Genomic DNA, 17,017 nt, shown 5'->3' on the forward strand with positions numbered 1-17,017 from the left:
CCCCGGGGCTCCCAGCCCTCCCTCCCCGATGATTTAGAGCCAGGATGTTTCCTGAGCCACACCAGACCCCGGCACGTTGTGCTGGGGCTCAACCAGCACGTCCCGCACCAGCCCAGAGCTGGCAGGAGCCGGCCCCGGCTCCCAGGCCAGATCCCCCTAATCCCCGATGGAGACTGACCTGCAGCAGGAACATTTAATGGCATTTTGGGAGCATTAACTCTTCCGGCTCTGGTGAGAGCCTCAGCCCTGAGGGGGGTTTGCAGCCCCTGTGAAACAGCAAACCCGAGGGCCTCTTGCCCCAGGGAGCAGCTCAGCATCTCCATTCTCCCCTCTTGGGGAGCACGTGGTGGAGAGGACAAAAAAAAAAACCGTGGGAGCCCTTTCCTTTTTTTGTTGGTTTTTTTTTTGTTGTTGTTGTTGTTGTTTTTTTTGTGGTGGGGGTGATCCAACGCACCCCCACTCCAGAGCTGCTGTCACGTGTAATGGTTTGGTGCTCCCCCAGTCTGTGGCTCCTCGGGGAAGCCCTTTTGCCCCAGACCAGGTGATTCGGGGGACCCTCAGCACCCCACGCTGGTGTGAGCAAGGTGCAGCCACAATGCTCTGGCACAGTGACCTCCAGCCAGCAGCACTGACAGCGCTGTGACCGCCCCTGCCAGCCCTGCCCAACAGCACACGGCTGCGCTGCTGCTGCCTCTGGGCTGCCCATGGTGATTCTGGGGCTCCCTGGGACCCAAAACCCCGAAGCACAGCCAGGTCTGTCCCCAGCTGGCCATGGCCATGCACGGAGGGCTGGAGCGTGTCCCATGGCTGTGCCCTGAATCCCCTCCCACTGCCAAGCAGGCTCCCAAGGGTCCATCCAGCTGCAGATGCTGAGGGAAGGTTACGCTGCCCTGGGACACTCAGGGGAGGCTGATGTTCTCCAAACAGGGAGTTGCATCAGGCTAGCCCAGCCAGGAGCTGCCAGGGCCTGTACCCTGCATGCCCTGGCAGGCTGAAAGCCCCAGACTGACCCAGCTGGCCCCAGGCACTCGCTGCCTGGAGATCCCTGATCCACAAACCCACAAATTCCAGCTGGGAAGCAACATGGCAGATGCACAGCACCTTGGTCCCAGGGCTGCAGCCCAGAGGCATAGGGCCACTTTGGGGTGTCCCAGGGTCCTTCCAGGGGAATGGGTGCAGGAGGGAAGGGGGAACAGGAGCTGGAGCCCGACTTCTGCCCATAGCCATGTCTGAGCTCTGTGTGGTCACAGCATGATGCCAGTGCCAGGCTCTGGGTTGGTTCTTGCCCCACTGCCCCTTTCCAGAGCCAGAGAAGCAGTGCCAGAGGGTGGCATGTGTCTCACACTGGAGCCCAAGGTGCCTCATGCCCGTGCTCAAGATCAGAAGCTGCAAGGACAAGCCAGGAACCTCCACCTCAGTGGTGCAAGGCTGGATGGAGGAATGGCAGCTGCTGCATGGCTGGAAAAGCAGCTCCCAACAACTGGAAATCCTCACCCACACCTTGAGACCTCGACCCAGCCTCTTTTAGTGCTTCTTCAGCTGAAGGTGAATGACAAAGCAACTCTTCCCACCCTGACCAAGCCCACAGAAATTCCACCATCTCAACAGTTCCCAGCTGTTCGCCTCCATGTGTCCAGGCACCAACTGCACCCTAGAACAGGGATTTTTTGGGTCACTTTCAAAGCTCCCAGACACAGATGAGGGTTTTACGGTTCATCTTCTCCCTCCAAGACAAGGAATTGGCTCAGCGCCATGTCCCGGAGGGAAGGTGCTATGCTACCTATCCCTGCTCCCAGAACCTGCTGCACCCAGCAGGCTCCTGCCCCTCCAACGCACCCATGGGCAGCTGCACCCTCATTTTCAAGCATCTTGCACTTGTATGAAGGTCACACCTCTTCCCAGCCTATGTGGGACAGTGGGACCAACCCAAGAAACCTCACATCAGAAAGGTGAGTGCGGAGAAACACACTCAGTGACCAAAGCCCTGAATCATCCCAGAGCAACCTGCTCCCTCCTTTCTCCGAGGAGCAGAGAGCCTTGAAGCTCTCCCAGCCTTCCCACCCGGCTCAGGCTGTGCAGTGTTTTCCTGCCCGGCTCTTCCCAGGCAGACAGCTGCGGCCCCGCAGCCCCCGCTGCTCCGCCCTAATGGGCTCCGGCTGTCCCGACCCCACCTGAAACCACACACAGCCTTTGTTTCGGCCCTGGGAGAGGGAACAGACACTTCCAGAACCCCCTGAAGAAAAAGAGGAAAAAAAAGGGCTGTGTGACTCTTCCCTGACCAGGCTTTCACCTTAGCTCCAGGGTTTTCCAGGCTGCAGACACGATCTCATTTCCCCCTGCCCCCTCCCAGCCCCAGCAATTACTACTTAAGCTGTTAAAACAAGCGTGGCCAGTCTGGTACGAAGTGGAAAATCTGATCCTAGGGAAGTGAGAAGGCAGGGGAAAAGGGAGGTCAAGGGGAGGTGGGCTGGGAGAAGGGGATCAGACAAGAAGTCTCCCTCCACCCCAGGATCAAATCCCCCTTCTCTGGGGCTCCTGGTACCTCCAAAGGCCACTCTGGTGTGACATTGGTGCTCCGAGCTCCCTGCAGCATCCTCTCCCTTTCAGTCCCATTTGTCCCAGGATGGCTTCCAGCTTGCTCCAGTCTGGGCTGCCACAGCACTCGCTGCTCCCTCAGGATCACCAGACCCAAAGAAGGGATTTAGGGTTTGACTGTACTTGTCCTGCCCTGTGGAGCAGGGACTGGGCACAATCCTGGCAAACTGCTGGAGAGCGTGGCTTCCTCCAGCCACCTATGGGACCAGCCCTGTTGGAGATGAGTTTGTGTTTCCTTAGGGCTCCACTACCCCAAATCAGTGGTTCTGAGAGAATCAAGAACAGATTTATCTTCTGCATCTACAGAACAGGAATCATGGCTCCCCAGAAAACGTAATTCAGGTTATTTTGTGGATGACCTGGAAATGGGAATATACACCTGTAACACAAACAGTCCCAAATCCCCAGGCATGGGCAAAACCACCACCTTTTTCCCTTCAACCTCTTCCCAGCCCACACAAAAACGGATACTTCTCCTCTTTTCAACTGGTAGTTCAAAACAAACAAAAAGACTTTAATTTATACAAAACAAAACCATGTAGAATCAGTTAAACAACACTGACTGTACAAAGGAATAAAAAAATAAAAGGATAGTCCAAAAAAACCCAACTCAGGAATGGTACAAGTGTTGGAGAGCAGCTACAGACTAGTGTTGACATCAGATGCAAGAATCTTTTCCTTTTAAATTAAAAAATAAAAAAAGTTTGTTGCTGGGCAATCACTCCAGGGAAATCTTCCAGCCCCACTGCAGACAGGACCTGTGAGACTGTACAGGGTGACAAAACCTAAACCAACCACAGGGAAACAGCGTGGGGAGGTGGCACACGTGGCACAGCCAAACCAAAGCAGAGGTACAGCGAGTTTTGAGACATGCAGCAGCTTGGTGACTCCAGGAAGGATCCGTTTCTCCCTCTTCGTTGCACACACCGGCGCCGGGCCGGGGCTGATTCCTGGAGGAGCCGCCCTTGGCGGTGCCGGTCACCTGTTGGCCGTATATCCCTGTGCTGCTGAGCCAGCGATTGTCTTCTGCTGCCTGTTAAGTGATGGGAAACAGGTGCCAGCCATCCAGACAGGTTCTCCAAATCCCCCGGCCTTCGTGCCACCGGGACAGCCCGGCTGTGGCTTTGCTCTCGAGCCAAAGCACCCCTTCAAAGGATTCCTCTCCCCCTCCACCTGCCTGGGGTTTAATTCTGTCCTCGCTCACTTGAGCTGGGTGATAAAGCATGAGAGAGCCGAGCCAAGAGACCTGCCCGTGCTGTGCTCTGCAGGGAGGGGAGTGGGAAGCCTCTGGCACCCCCCAGGTCGGCTTGGGAGCAAGGGAAGTGGTGTCCCCACAGGGGGATGTGTCCCTTCTGTCCCTGCTGCCTGGACACAGTGGGTCCGTCGGCCGCACCAGAGCTGCAGCGGCTTCATCCTGCCCACGCAGTGACCCAAGGTGCCTGGAAAGGGGGAGCAGAGCAAGCTGATCCCAGGAGGAGACGGCAGCACTGTATACTTCACTTCCTACAATGCTACTCATGGTCTACACACCCTGGCCACCCATGAGAACCTGCCACCATAGCCCAGCCCCACTGCCAGGCTACCTTAGCTTTTGGGATAAGGGCTGGGTGCTCTTTCTCAGTTTGCAGGTGAATTTCCAGCACAGGTCAGCTGTGGAACAAAGCCAGAGAGGCAGGTGCACTTGCTTGACAGAAGATCCATCCCAAGCTATTGCTCCGCCAAGATCCAGGAGCCATGCCATGGAGCAAAGCAGTTTGCTCTCCCAGTCTCCTGGGACTGCTCCAAGAGCCAGGTGATTTTGCCACTGAGGGACCTGGAGATCGCCATTTCCTCACCCCAACCTTCCACCTTCCCAGTCCCTGCTCCTTCATGCTCCAGTGGGAAAAGCCACTTCTGTCCTTTCCCACTTTCATCCAGGAGGAGCCAAAGCAGCGCGAGCTCAGGCAGCATCTTTGGGAAAGCAAAGCTGGAAGCAGCCAGGATCCAGGAGCTGTCATGGATAGAGGGCACTAGAAGCGATGGATGAGACTTTGCAACAATAAGGGACAAAATTCAGCATTTTTCCTCTGCTTTAGGCACAATGCTTCCACCCCCTGCTCCCAAATCCCCGATGAGAAAGCACAAAGTGAGCAAGGCCTCAGTCTGACCCCAGAGCTGCCTCTTCCTCCTGCCTACCAAAACACTCCAACCCCCAGGACCCTGGCCTCGCTCCTCGCTGCTCTGCTTCTCCATGCACTGCCATCCCACCCTGCCTTCAGCACTCACAGGTTCTAGTGAACGGTAGGAATAGAACAGCATGGGGCATGTTCCATGCCAGTCATCCTTTCCTTCTGCACATGTAATATTTAAAAGCACCAGCACGAGCCCAGAGGTGAGGGAAAGTCTCTTAAAGCATTTATGTGTTTTCATTGGAAAATCCTCCACTTGTCCCCTTTGCTGACACTGGGAAAGTCAATCCAGTGCTTGTATTTACATGGCTGCATAAAATTTTCCCTGACTGCTTCTTAAAAAAACCCTTAAAAAACAAGTGATATTTATATATATGTATAATATTTACATAAATAAGTGAAGGCGGCGAACGGAGTGCTGCCTTCCCCTTTCCAATTGGCCAACTCTTGCCTTGTTTTCTGGTTTTTTTTGGCAACAGCAGGTTAACATCCTGGTGAAAACTGTCATTAGTCCCCCATCCCTGCTTCTTCTTGTCTACATCCAATGACCACTATTGCATCAGCAATCTGTTCAGGAGGCCAAGAGTTAAAGTTGCAGCACAGACTCTCCTTGCCTACTCCCTTAAGCCTCTCAATCTTCCATTAAATCCATTGCTCCATTGAGACTGGATGAGCTTTTTTTCCCCTTCCCCCCTCCCTAACCCGGCAGCTGCTGAATTTTCCACCCTAGGCCAAAAGGCAAAGCCCAAAGCATTCTTGGAGGGTCACTTGGCAGATCCTCTCCCCGCCAGCGCTGCGGGATCCAGCCGGCACCATGCTTCTTCCTATGCCAAGCCAAAACGTGAGCACATTCCTAACGCTCGTGCGTGCCATTGGAAAAGCAACCGTGGCCCATCTGAAAGGATCCAGTGGAGAAGGGTTCAGTGTGCAAACAGCTGTACATGGGCGGGCGGGCGTGGATCCGACAGAAGCTCGGGGTGCCCATCCTGCTAAGAGATCTTGCAGTTGTTGCGTGAGCAGTTCTGTGGGGGGCTCTGGGGCGGCCGGATGGATTTGGATCTCTTCAAGCTGTTCCCTTTGCTGCTGCTCCCGCCCCCGCTGCTGGCCAGGGAATAGGAGCGGCCGTGCATCATCACGGCGTTCATGCCGTTGGCCATGGAGAAGGATTTCAGGTGGCTCTTGATGGTGACGGGCAAGGGCAGCTTATCAATGAGGTGCACCGGGGTGCAGGACACGATGGCTCGGCAGCACAGGTCCTGTAAGCTGAACACTGCGGGGAGAAAGGACCACACAGTCAAGGGCCAGGAGATCTCCTGGACTGCCCTTCCCCACAACCATTCCTTACACTGCACAGCTCCAGCTTCTCACGGAGATACGTCAATAATGATTGCACAGGAGCTGGGAGTAGGGAGCAGGGTATTTAGGACAAAAGCTTGGGAAATCAAGGTGAGCTTTGCTGTTGGGAGGTTTGTGCTTTGCCAGACACCAGCTTTGGTGTGAACAGAGGGTTAGGCACTGCCAGTCCTTCTCTGCTCAGCACCCGGGGCTGGCAGAGCCTGGCTCACACTCCTGACAGACACTTGGCTTCTCAACCCATCCTCTGGCAACCAGGACATGCCTGGGAAAGAAGCAACAGGGTCAGCAAGACCTGAAACAGGACAGTGTCAGCTGGGATCTGCTCAGGGGGCAGCTCTCTGCAGAACCCCCAGGCCGCAGAGACCCCAACAAGCCAGAACACTCAGAACGCCACTCTGCCCGTCCCAGTTTCCCAGCATCCTCCCAGCTCAGCCTGCACCATGTGAGCCTGCCTTGGGAAGTCCCTCTCCTTGCCGGGGAATTCCCAGCCAGGGGCCACACGAGGGCACTCGTTATCCTCCTGCCTGCCAAAGCCACGCTGCCATTCCCGAGCAGGCAGATCCCCACTCCCTGCTAGGGAGCCCCCGTTCATGCAATCACAGAACCATTTCGGTTAGAAAGGCCTTCTAAGACCATCGAGTCCAACCATTCTCCCAGCACTGCCAATGCCTCCACTAACCCGTGTCCCCAAGTGCCACATCTGCATCTTTTTTTGAACACCTCCAGGGATGGTGACTCCACTGCCGCCCTGGGCAGCCTGGTTAAGTGCCTGACCACTCTTTTTGTGAGGAAATTTCCCTTAATGTCTAATCTAAACCCCCTCTGGCACAGTCTGAGGCCGTTCCTTTTGCCCTTTCCATTCCCAAGCAGGCAGTCTGCAGTCACAAATCCTCTGGAAAAGATGCAGGAAAGGTCTGTGCATTGAGCCCATCCCTGCCCACCATCCCTGTGACCTGCAGACCATGGCACAGCAGCCAGGTTGGGGACAGGAGCCCAGGCAGAAAATTTGGTGACTGGGGCTGGCAAACAGGATTTTCTCATCCCGATGAGCAGGAGCCAAAGGTCCATATGAGAGCAGGTCACCCCACAAATACAGATCTGCTGCTGCTCAGACTGCAGTGGGACACACTGCTACCTCCAGCCAGGAATAATGTGGGAAGTGAGATTATTCTGCTTCAAACTCAACAGGCTGAGATGTAACAGGGAATCTGCTTGTGGTTTCCCTCCCTGTGGCACACATGCCTGGATATATGGAATAACCCAGCCCATTGCTGCAGGCTGACAGCAGGGATGAGATTCAGTTCCTTTCAGCTCCTTGGGCACACTCTGCTTCCCTCCAAAACAAAGAAGACAGGCTCAGACAAGGGCAAGGAGTGAGATGCTTACACTTGGATTTATCCCACACAGCCGTTTGATTGAAGTACTTTCAATGTGGGAGCTTATTTGCCTTTAGCCTCATCCAGAGTAAGTGGAAAGGCAGAGGATGCCCCAGAGCACTTGAGGTCCCAGACTTGCTGAACTGCCCTCTGGAGCTGCCCATCCCTACGCCAGCACAGGCAGCTCCTGGCTCAGCTTCAGCTTGCCTGGCCCCAGGCATTCCCCCACGTCTGGTGGGTGCAGCTCCCACAGCTCCACAGCTCCCACCCGGGCAGCCCCAGGGCTCCCCCCGAGCACCCTCCTGCCCACTGACCTCGGTTGGGTCTCCAGATCTTCTCCATGCCGTGCCGCATGAGGACGATGCGGGACAGCTCCGTGAAGGACTCGATGACGTTGAAGTTGCACAGGGGGCTCACCTCGAAGAAGGTCATGCAGTTCTTCTCGGCGTAGGCGCGCGCCTGCTCCGTGGGCACCTGCCGCTTGAAGGCCAGGTGCAGCCGGTTCCCCACCAGGATCCGGGGCACACCTGGGGCGTGCTGGAGCAAGGAAAGGAGTGAAGAAATCATGGCTACACCCAGCGTTCTGCTTAGCTGCAGTAGCAGGGAAGGGAAAATAAATAGAAGCTGCTCTGTGGCTGAGGGACTGCCCAGCAGCACCTCTCTGTAGTGGGGACACCTAATTTGTCACCTCCCAGTCCATTCATTTCTGAGGGAACTTTCCTGTCTTTTCTTGACCATTCCTGAGCCATTTCCTACTAGTCCAGATTTACAGAGGTGAAGGCCAGACACTTAATGCTTTGCTCCACTTATGACTGCACTGCCATTGTGTTCCCTCCACAGCAGAGCTGTTCCTGTCCCCATGTCAGGTAACACCTTGGGTGACACCTCCCCATGTCTCTGCTCTAGATGCATGTGTTCCTCCATTCACTCACCTCATCTATTTCCTTTATCCATCGGTCTATCCCATCAAAGGACCAGCGATTAGTGATGTCGTACACCAAGAGAATTCCCTGGTGGAAGACAATCAGAAGCAATCAGGAAGTTCCATGGTAGGCACCATAAAAGGGGCAGGACACCCCTAACAGACCCCCAAAGGGACAGAACATTGCTCCAGCCGCACCATTTGTGTGCTGATGGGGCAAAAATTGAGACAACAGGGCTGTGCTAATGCAGTCCCAGGTCATTAGGGAACGTTTTACTCCTGTTTTGGCTCTGGTATCTGACAAATAATTTCCAAAGCTGCAGTCTCTACACAGGAGGAGGAACTGCCTTGGTGGCTGTATCTGAAGGAGCAAAACATACCCTTCTCCTGTCACAACTCTGACACAAACTTGCTGAGGCAGAAACACACCTTTTTTTCTATCCCCTTACACAGAACAGCTGCAGTCAGTGGTGAGGTGGCAGCAGGACAGGAAGGAATTTTCAAGCACACCCCTCTTCACCAGAACCTGTGTCACTGTGAGCCCTTTGCTGACAAGGAAGAAGATGAATAATGCTGATAAGCACCACAGTATCTCCACAGACTGAGCTCTCAGGACCAGGATCCATCCAGACTTCACTGAAGGTGTTTCTATTGTCACTGCCATGCTGGCAGAGAACACCTTCTTCAGGCCAGAGGTACCTACAGCATCCTCACATTGCCATCCACTGTCCCTGAACACCACATCCATGACTTGCTTCCCTGTCACCTCCTGAGGTGCAGCATGTGGTGCTGGCAGCAGCACAGGCATGACTCAAGGCAGGAAAAGCAAGGAACAGCTCTGAGGAGTCTCCATCTCACCCCAGGCTGGGCTGGCAGGACCCAGGAGCATGGCCAGACCGTTGGCCATCACTCAGGTCCACAGCATCTCCCAGCAAATGAGCTTCTCTTGAATCTGAGTATTTCTGAGGACAGACACAAGGAAAGTAGGCTGTGCCTGGCCCTGCAGGCACACAAGTCAGGAGCTGCTGCTTGGTACCAGTTGGGCACAGACAGCATTTATGGAATTGTCCTTAGTAGAGCCTTTCTGCAACCCTCCCATTATTTTTCTGACTTCTTGTCACTCTTCTTTGCAATAAAGGACATTCCAAGTGACAACAGGCACTCCAAGCTGACTTGGCAGAATCACAGTACAAGATGCCTGGAATGGGAACTAGGGAGGAGGAGATGATGCTGTGCTGAGAGAGGAGGAACCCAGCTGGGAAGGCAGCACTGGATGAAAGGGAACCCAGCAGCAGCAAGAGTAAGGACAAACCAAACCAGACCCTTGAGCACCAAGTTCTGCACAATCAACCTTCCCTGAATCAGGGGCATCCTCCAGGAACAGCCATCCCCTATAGCAAAGCCCCAGCATAGGCAGAGATCTTAAATTGCAAAGGAAGGTCTCAGCTTTCAGTCCAGTCCTCTCTATGGATTAAGCACAGGGAAGAAGAGAGCTGAGACACTCCCAGCATCAGCCCTGGTACGAGTCAGGGACCATGGAGCACCCTCATGTACATGTGGAGCTGCTCCTTTGCCCACTGAAATGAAAGGTGTGCTACACAGATGGGAAGCACAAGCTACCCAGTCCTCCCAAACCCCAGCTTTACAGTCCCTGCTGCTGCCAGCCCCCGTGGTGAACTGAGTGGAGCCTGTGCAGGAGCTCTGTGTATGATATACTTCAAATTTACAAAAAAACCCCAAACCATTAACATGAAATGTGAAGCACAAGCGCACAGGAATGATAAACTGGCATCTGGGCCACAAAGGCCCCTGAATCCTCATAATAAAGTCACATCTGGAGCTGGCATTAGCACTGCTCCCCCTCTTGTGGAACAGCAGCCCTTCCTGGAATGCACTGGGTGTGCCTCGACCTTGTCTGCCTTTCTCTCAGCTCTTCTGAAATAAGCAGCTCTCAAAGCCTGACCAATTTTATAATTTTATAACAATTCAGATTGTTCCTTGCAGAATAATTCTGATTCTTGAGCTGCACCCCCAGCCTCCCTGCCCACTGCTTCCACCCCAGGCAGTCCCTCTCCAGGTGAAGTTTGTTTTTTCTGTCCTCGCTGGCCCTCCAGCATCTCCACGTCTGCATTTGTAACCCCACAGAAAGGCTCAAATGCACAAAAATAGAAGGGCAGAGGGCACAAAAGGCAAGCCAGATGGGTTGGCTTCATGTTTGACAGTCCAACACAAAGAGCAAGCCCTTCCAAGCCTGGGTGTGAGGCTGTTCTGTAGGACCTGATGGTGAGTTTACATAATGGCAGAAGTATCTGTGGGGTGGGGGAAGCATCTTCAGTTTCCTTCAAGGAAAGTCTGGAGCTCCTACCTAGAGTCCGTAATTTTTTGTAGTCTCATTTCTAGGACAGTCCAAAAACTTCATAATCAAAAGAAATGGAGGTTGGTTTTGTTTTGGAGGAGAAAAGGAACAGTTTCTCCTAGATTTAGAGAGGAAAAATAAGAAGGAAGTAATGATTTTCTGTAATTAAAAAATGCCACAAAACCAAAGACACTGCTTCTCAAGGACCCAATCTGGAAATACCCACTAGCAGGATACATCACATTTTAATTGCATATAAAAAAAAAAAGACTCTGAGCTTTCTTTTAATTTTTCCTCTATTTGTTTTGATTTCCAGCTTCCAAGGCTGTGTGTGAGAATTAATGACAGTCAGGAAATAACGAAGCAAAGGGTTTGATGAGCCCCTTCCAACACAAATGGCCAGCAAGATAAATAAAGTCTACTTGCTTCATTTCTGGATTGACAAGTTCCTTCAGCCAAGAAAAACAGACCCAAGACCTAGTTTGTGACGATTATTTCTGCCAGGACTATGCCTGAGGAGGAGAGAGTTTTTAAACTTGCTGGCAGCTTCTGCCTGGATCTTCTTTGAATAGGAATAAGGATAAAACTTCAGCAAAAACACACCCCTACTTTCTCAGCAGGGTAGAAGGTCAAGACCACGATTTCTAAATGCAAAACATGACCCTTTGTCTGCCAGCTGAGCCTCCAAGCCACACCATGGCTCCAGCACCCACATTGGGAGTGCACACCGTCCAGGAAAGCTTCTCAAAGCTTAGAAGACACCGAGGCCAAGTTGCCCCCTTGCCTTGCTCCATCCCTGGGTCTGGAGCCCAGCTGGGTATGGAGCCCAGCTGCGCTGCAGCTCAGCAGGGGCAGGAAGAAGGCTGCTCAACCCCTGGCCAGCTCCTGGTGCGTCAGATAACTCACACTGCTTCCAAGTAGCAGTGACATGCTGCAGACACCACGGTTCCAGAGCATGCATCCCAAATCCACTGTCATTGCCATTTCTGCCCCAGAGAGAACTGCACTCAGCCACGCACAGGGAGGGGGCTGGCTCCATCTCTGCAGACAGTTCCAAGTAAGATCTGTCAGGTTTTTTAAAGTCTCCTTTGGAATAACATGCACAGAATTTTAATTTCCTCAACTCAACAAATGAACAGTTTCCTATTTGCAGCCTAATTTGTTCTCTAAGTGCTTAGATGGTTGTCAACACCCTATTATCTCCACAGCTTTCAATTTTTAGTTTCACAAAGCCCTTTTGTACCATTATGTACCCCAGGTTCCCACAGTATGGAGTGAAAAGCTCCACGCTCAGATTCTCAGACCAAGGAGACCTGGACCCCTCACAACCCTCCAAAAGCCTTCCTTCTTTTCCTCCTCAGCCTGCCTACAGCTTCTGTGGAGGCAGAAGCTGACTGGACTCATCCCCAGATCCATCTGGGGTCTTTTCACAGTTGGATTTTCAGAGTTCATTCCCACTCTGGTTTTGTTCCACACTACTGAGATTGGCACAACCCTCAGCAGCCAGTGACAGAAATTTCCACATGAGTGCCTCCCATAGTGAACAAGGAACACAGACAGACCACCAGTTATTGCATCCAGCAGCACATGTGGACACTTACTCTGCCAAACCCCAAATTTGCTTCCAGCAGGAGTCACACAAAGATCTATCTGTCCATGTAACTGAGGTGCTGGTGGGGAAATATCATCTCTGCCTGCTTGCAGCAGGTTTGGACCAGGTTTATAAGCAAAAAGGTTTTAAAGGTAAGAGAAAATCAGCTTGCACACTCTCAATGCAAAGCAGGCTTGTCCAAAAAGGCTTCCCAGATGGCTTTAGGGGCTTCCAGCACACAAGAAGCTGCTAGGAACACTTGCACAACTGCCAAGGACCTCAGCCCAATGCAGGCAGGTGATAGGGTGGCCAGGAAAGTGTCACTTGCTGATATTCTCCACTGATGGAAAAAAGCTGCCGCTGAAGAAGGCTGAAGAGCCCCTCAGAGTGAATTTTCTGTCCCACAGGATGCAATAAACCTTAACCAGAAGGTCCAGTGCTGACAGGAACCAGAACACTCTGTCTCCTGCCTGCTCTTTCACATCTCCATTTGATCGTGGCTTTCCAGCTGGCACCTCAGACGTTGGCTCATGGGCAGTGACATCCTGCTGCCAAACCTCTTCCCAACATCAGGGGGTATTTATCACTGAGCTTTTGATAAGTATTTTGCAGGCAGGGCAGGCTCCTCCAGCAGCTGGACAATCCTGTCTGAATGACCCAAGGCAGGTGAAGTATTTGTAGTAACCAAAAAAGCCATAAGGGAGAGCTCAATCTACACCTGAGTCTGCTGAGCTGCCAAAAATCCACCACCTTCCTGCATACTAAGAAGCCCTGAACAGGATAAACAGCAGCTCCTCAAACCACCTGCCTAAGCTGAACTCAACAATATTCATCATTTCTTTAGGGCTGCAGCTTTGCTGCAAGATGGGAGCATTTTATCACACTGTCTGGGAAGAGTTTGGCAAGCCACACTTTCAGAAACAGTTTAAATCACTGGCATATGAGGACATCAGGAACAATCCTGACACTGCTTCTTCCTGGCTGGATCAGGAAGCACCACCACAGCTCTTTCTCCCCTCTGTGATCACTCTTGGAATAGTTTGCATTTGCTCACAGCAGCCAGAACAGTCACAGCTGCTCAAACAGCCGAGATCAGCGAGCCAGCCCTGCTGCAATGACTGAGACCTGGAAGCCAAGCAGAAAAGGAACAGGAGCCCAAGAGCAAAAAAGGTTTCTGCAGCACCTTTAAGCACACTAAAGGTGTGCTTAAATATCCTTTTCACTGTACCCCATGCTGTGACAATGAACATAAAATCCTTCTGCAGCACAGCAAGCTCCAGACTGCCCAAGCTGGCTCTGCAGGGCACAGCACTACTTGGTTCCCATCTCTCCCTCCTCCCTGGCCCTGCAGTCACCATGACTGGCTGCACACTCCCCCTGCCCCATCTGTGCCTGGAGGCCAGTGCTCTGCTATCCCAGACACAAATGCTCCTCTTTTGCCCCAAAAGGAGACCCTGAAGTGATGTGCTCAGGACCTGCTGGCCCATCAGAACCCAACAGAGAAGGGGATGAAGTGGAAACTCAACACCTAGGGAAGTAAGAGAAAAGGAGAGGGCTCCCAGGCACACCAGCACCACAAGCCTCCACCTGGAGCCCAAGAGCTCTGTCCCTGACAAGATCAGATCTGCTAATGCAGGGCAGGGAGGAAGGCAAGAGCCCTGTGATCCTCACAGCAAACCCTGAGGCAATCATGCTGGAAGAAGGGGCTGGTTCTTGCTCAGAGCCAGCTCATCAGGGCTCTCAGCTCATCAAGGATGTTTTACTGCAGATAAATTCAAGAGGAAGAAGCTCCTGCTGAATGTGAAAGTCACATGGCTCAGGACCCAGGCCAGTGGTGTGGAGGTGAAACTGGGGAAGGCATCAAGGTACTCGAGTCCTTTCCCTGGGGAGGGACCAGCCAGAAGTTCAGCCTGAGCACTGCACCAGGCTGTGCCATGAGGGAAAAAAGAACTCCCAAGGTCTGCTCGCTGTCTGGAGACTGTTCTTCCATGTTGCAACCTCTTCAGGGTCTACTTCAGAAAATTCAGTTTTATCACTACACTTGAGAAACAATAAAGAGTGTGTGGGAAAGTCAGGCATGCTTCCCTGGCTTGGAGGTACTTTTCATACCAAGTGTTCTCTTAAGCACTGGCTATTCAGACCTGGGTAAGGGCTGCCAGGCTGCTGAGCCAGCCTCCTGCTCTCACAGCCAACCTGCACAGGTTCTCTCTGGAAGCTCATTCTTCAAGCTCCCCTTGAGCTCTTTAGTCCTCTATTCAGTGAGAACCTTCCACTAATTCTCAGCACGAAGGTGCTCAAGGCCAGTTTACACCAATCTGTTCTTGTACAAATATCACACTGAACTTCAAACAGAGCTTTTCCCAAGCTGGCACCTCTTTCCTCTGCTGGATTTGTTCTTCCTGAGCTGTTGGCTTTTGTTTCAATAAGCTGTTTCTGTGGCCTCCAAGGGGATTTGCATCAGCCTTCCCACAGCAGAAGTTTTCAAGTCTGATGATTCCAAGACAGTAGAAAGGAAAGCAAACAGCTGCAGCTAAGAAGCCACGGCAGCACACAGCCCTGAATACACCCTGGAGACCACACCTGGAGTTCTGCACCCAGCTCTGGGGCCTCCAGCATGAGAGGGATGTGGGCATCTTGTAACAATCCAGAGGAGGCCATGGAGATGCTCCAAGGATGGAGCCCCTCTGCTCTGGAGCCAGGCTGAGAGAGCTGGGGGTGCTCACCTGGAGAGGAGAAGGCTCCAGGGACACCTCAGAGCCCCTGCAGGGCCTAAAGGGGCTCCAGGAGAGCTGCAGAGGGACTGGAGACAAGGGATGGAGGGACAGGACACAGGGAATGGCTCCCACTGCCAGAGGGCAGGGCTGGATGGGATCTTGGGAATTAGGAATTGTTCCCTGTGAGGGTGGGCAGGCCCTGGCACAGGGTGCCCAGAGCAGCTGGGGCTGCCCCTGGATCCCTGGCAGTGCCCAAGGCCAGGCTGGACAGGGCTTGGAGCAGCCTGGGACAGTGGAAGGTGTCCCTGGACATGGCAGGGGATGGAATGGGATGGGCTTTAAGGTCCCTTCCAACCCAAATCATTCCATAATTCTAAATCAGAGAACTCAGAAGCATTTCTGTGTTTCTCTGCCAACACCACATAGGTTATGCTGTATTTGTGCTAAGGCCATGCCAGAAGAAGTCAGCTTCTGCATACTGAAAATAACTGGAGGTGTTGGAAGTCCACCCTTGCAGTCACACAGGCATTTGTTATGCAAAATAAACAGTCCTCTTGCTTTGGTTGACCATTCAGAGTACAAATTTAGGTATTTTCTTCTTCCACTAAAAGTTGTGGTGAGTTATTTAAGAGACATGGTATCTGTATTCCTGTTAATACAGGAATAACACTGGAACATCACATGGGAGCCAACCACTTGTGGCTGAAAACAATCTGAGTTTTACTCCGAGCCACCTGGACAAGACTGCAGAAGGACTCCAGCCATTTTCAAGAGGCACTTTCCCTGTGCTCATCTCCTGGGCACTTCCAGAGGGCCCCGAGAGACTTCCCTTGGGAATTACCTCTCCTCATCCTAGGCAGCCTTGCTCCTTAGGGCTGGTTTGCTGCTTTTAAGCATTGACTGTTTGTGCAGACCAGGATTAAGGCGTCACAACAGCACTTTGGAAAAGGCATTTGTTGCACAAGCAGAGGGCAGACTTGAGGCAAAGTATGAGCTACACCTTGCTGTGCAAGGGAGCTCCATTCCCCAGCATTCAGCAGTGAATTGCTGTCTACAACTTCCTGAAAGGAGCTGGGAGTCAGGTGGGGATTGGTCTCTTCTCCCAGGTAACAAGTGACAGGGTGAGAAGAAGCAACCTCAAGTTGTGCTAGGGGAGGTTTAGATTGCATTTTGGGGTAATTTCTTCACTAAAAGGGTGGTCAGGCATTGGCACAGGCTGTCCAGTGCACCGGTGGAGTCACCATCCCTGGAGATGTTAAAAAAATCCACGTAGAATGTGGTGCTGAGAGACGTGGTTTAAGCTGGGCCTTGGCAGTGCTGGGTTCCTGGTCTGACTCGATGATCTCAGAGAGCTTTTTCAGCCTTAGTGATTCCATGGTTCTATAAAGCACTCCCACTAGAGGTCCCCCTGCCTGGCTGATGAGGTTCACTGTTTCTCAGACTCACTCCTTGGGAGGGGTAGGCAGTGAGATGGATGAGGCAAACCTTGCTGATGTTCAGGTGAGAGTTCCTGCAGCAATACTGATAAATACAGCTGAAGAGGGTCAAGAGCTTCACTTTGAGGAAGGAAGAGAAAATCAATCCCTTTCAAGCCTGCGGGCAGCCAGGTACCCGACACCTTGTGGCACCCAAGTGTAGTGCCCAGGGAGAACAGGCTGCAGGAATCACATGGAGGTGCTGTGCCGGTGCCTCATAGCTCCATGCAGGTTCCAGACAGACGTGTGTCCCTCTCCCCATCCAACTGGAGGGTTCTCCTCACTGCTCATTTCAGCCCTGCCCTGTGCCCCAGTCTGCCCTGTGGCAGCAGCAGGTGCAAGGTGTGCTGTACGAGCTCAGGCTCTGAGGGTGCAGTGTCTCTGCCAAGACACTTGCTCTGAGGAGCTCCCAGGTCACACCAAGGGGAGTTACCACAGTGCACAGTGGCTGCACACAGGCAAAA

At 52.7% G+C, this 17,017-nt stretch overlaps 1 protein-coding gene across 1 annotated transcript in view; it reads right to left on the reverse strand.

The window, feature by feature from the left end:
- Positions 1-3,074: 3,074 nt before the first annotated feature.
- Positions 3,075-17,017, reverse strand: part of RAB40C (RAB40C, member RAS oncogene family) — a 38,186-nt gene continuing 24,243 nt past the window's right edge. The window contains exons 5-7 of the mRNA XM_005425236.2: positions 8,428-8,505; positions 7,810-8,032; positions 3,075-6,033 (exon numbers count right to left, since the gene is read on the reverse strand). Coding sequence (XP_005425293.1) covers positions 5,753-6,033; positions 7,810-8,032; positions 8,428-8,505 — 582 coding nt within the window. The 3' untranslated portion in view covers positions 3,075-5,752. The remainder of the gene's footprint in view (positions 6,034-7,809; positions 8,033-8,427; positions 8,506-17,017) is intronic.

The sequence above is a fragment of the Geospiza fortis genome, unplaced genomic scaffold (genome assembly GCF_000277835.1).
Source record: "Geospiza fortis unplaced genomic scaffold, GeoFor_1.0 scaffold114, whole genome shotgun sequence".
Classification (NCBI taxonomy): Eukaryota; Metazoa; Chordata; class Aves; order Passeriformes; family Thraupidae; genus Geospiza; species Geospiza fortis.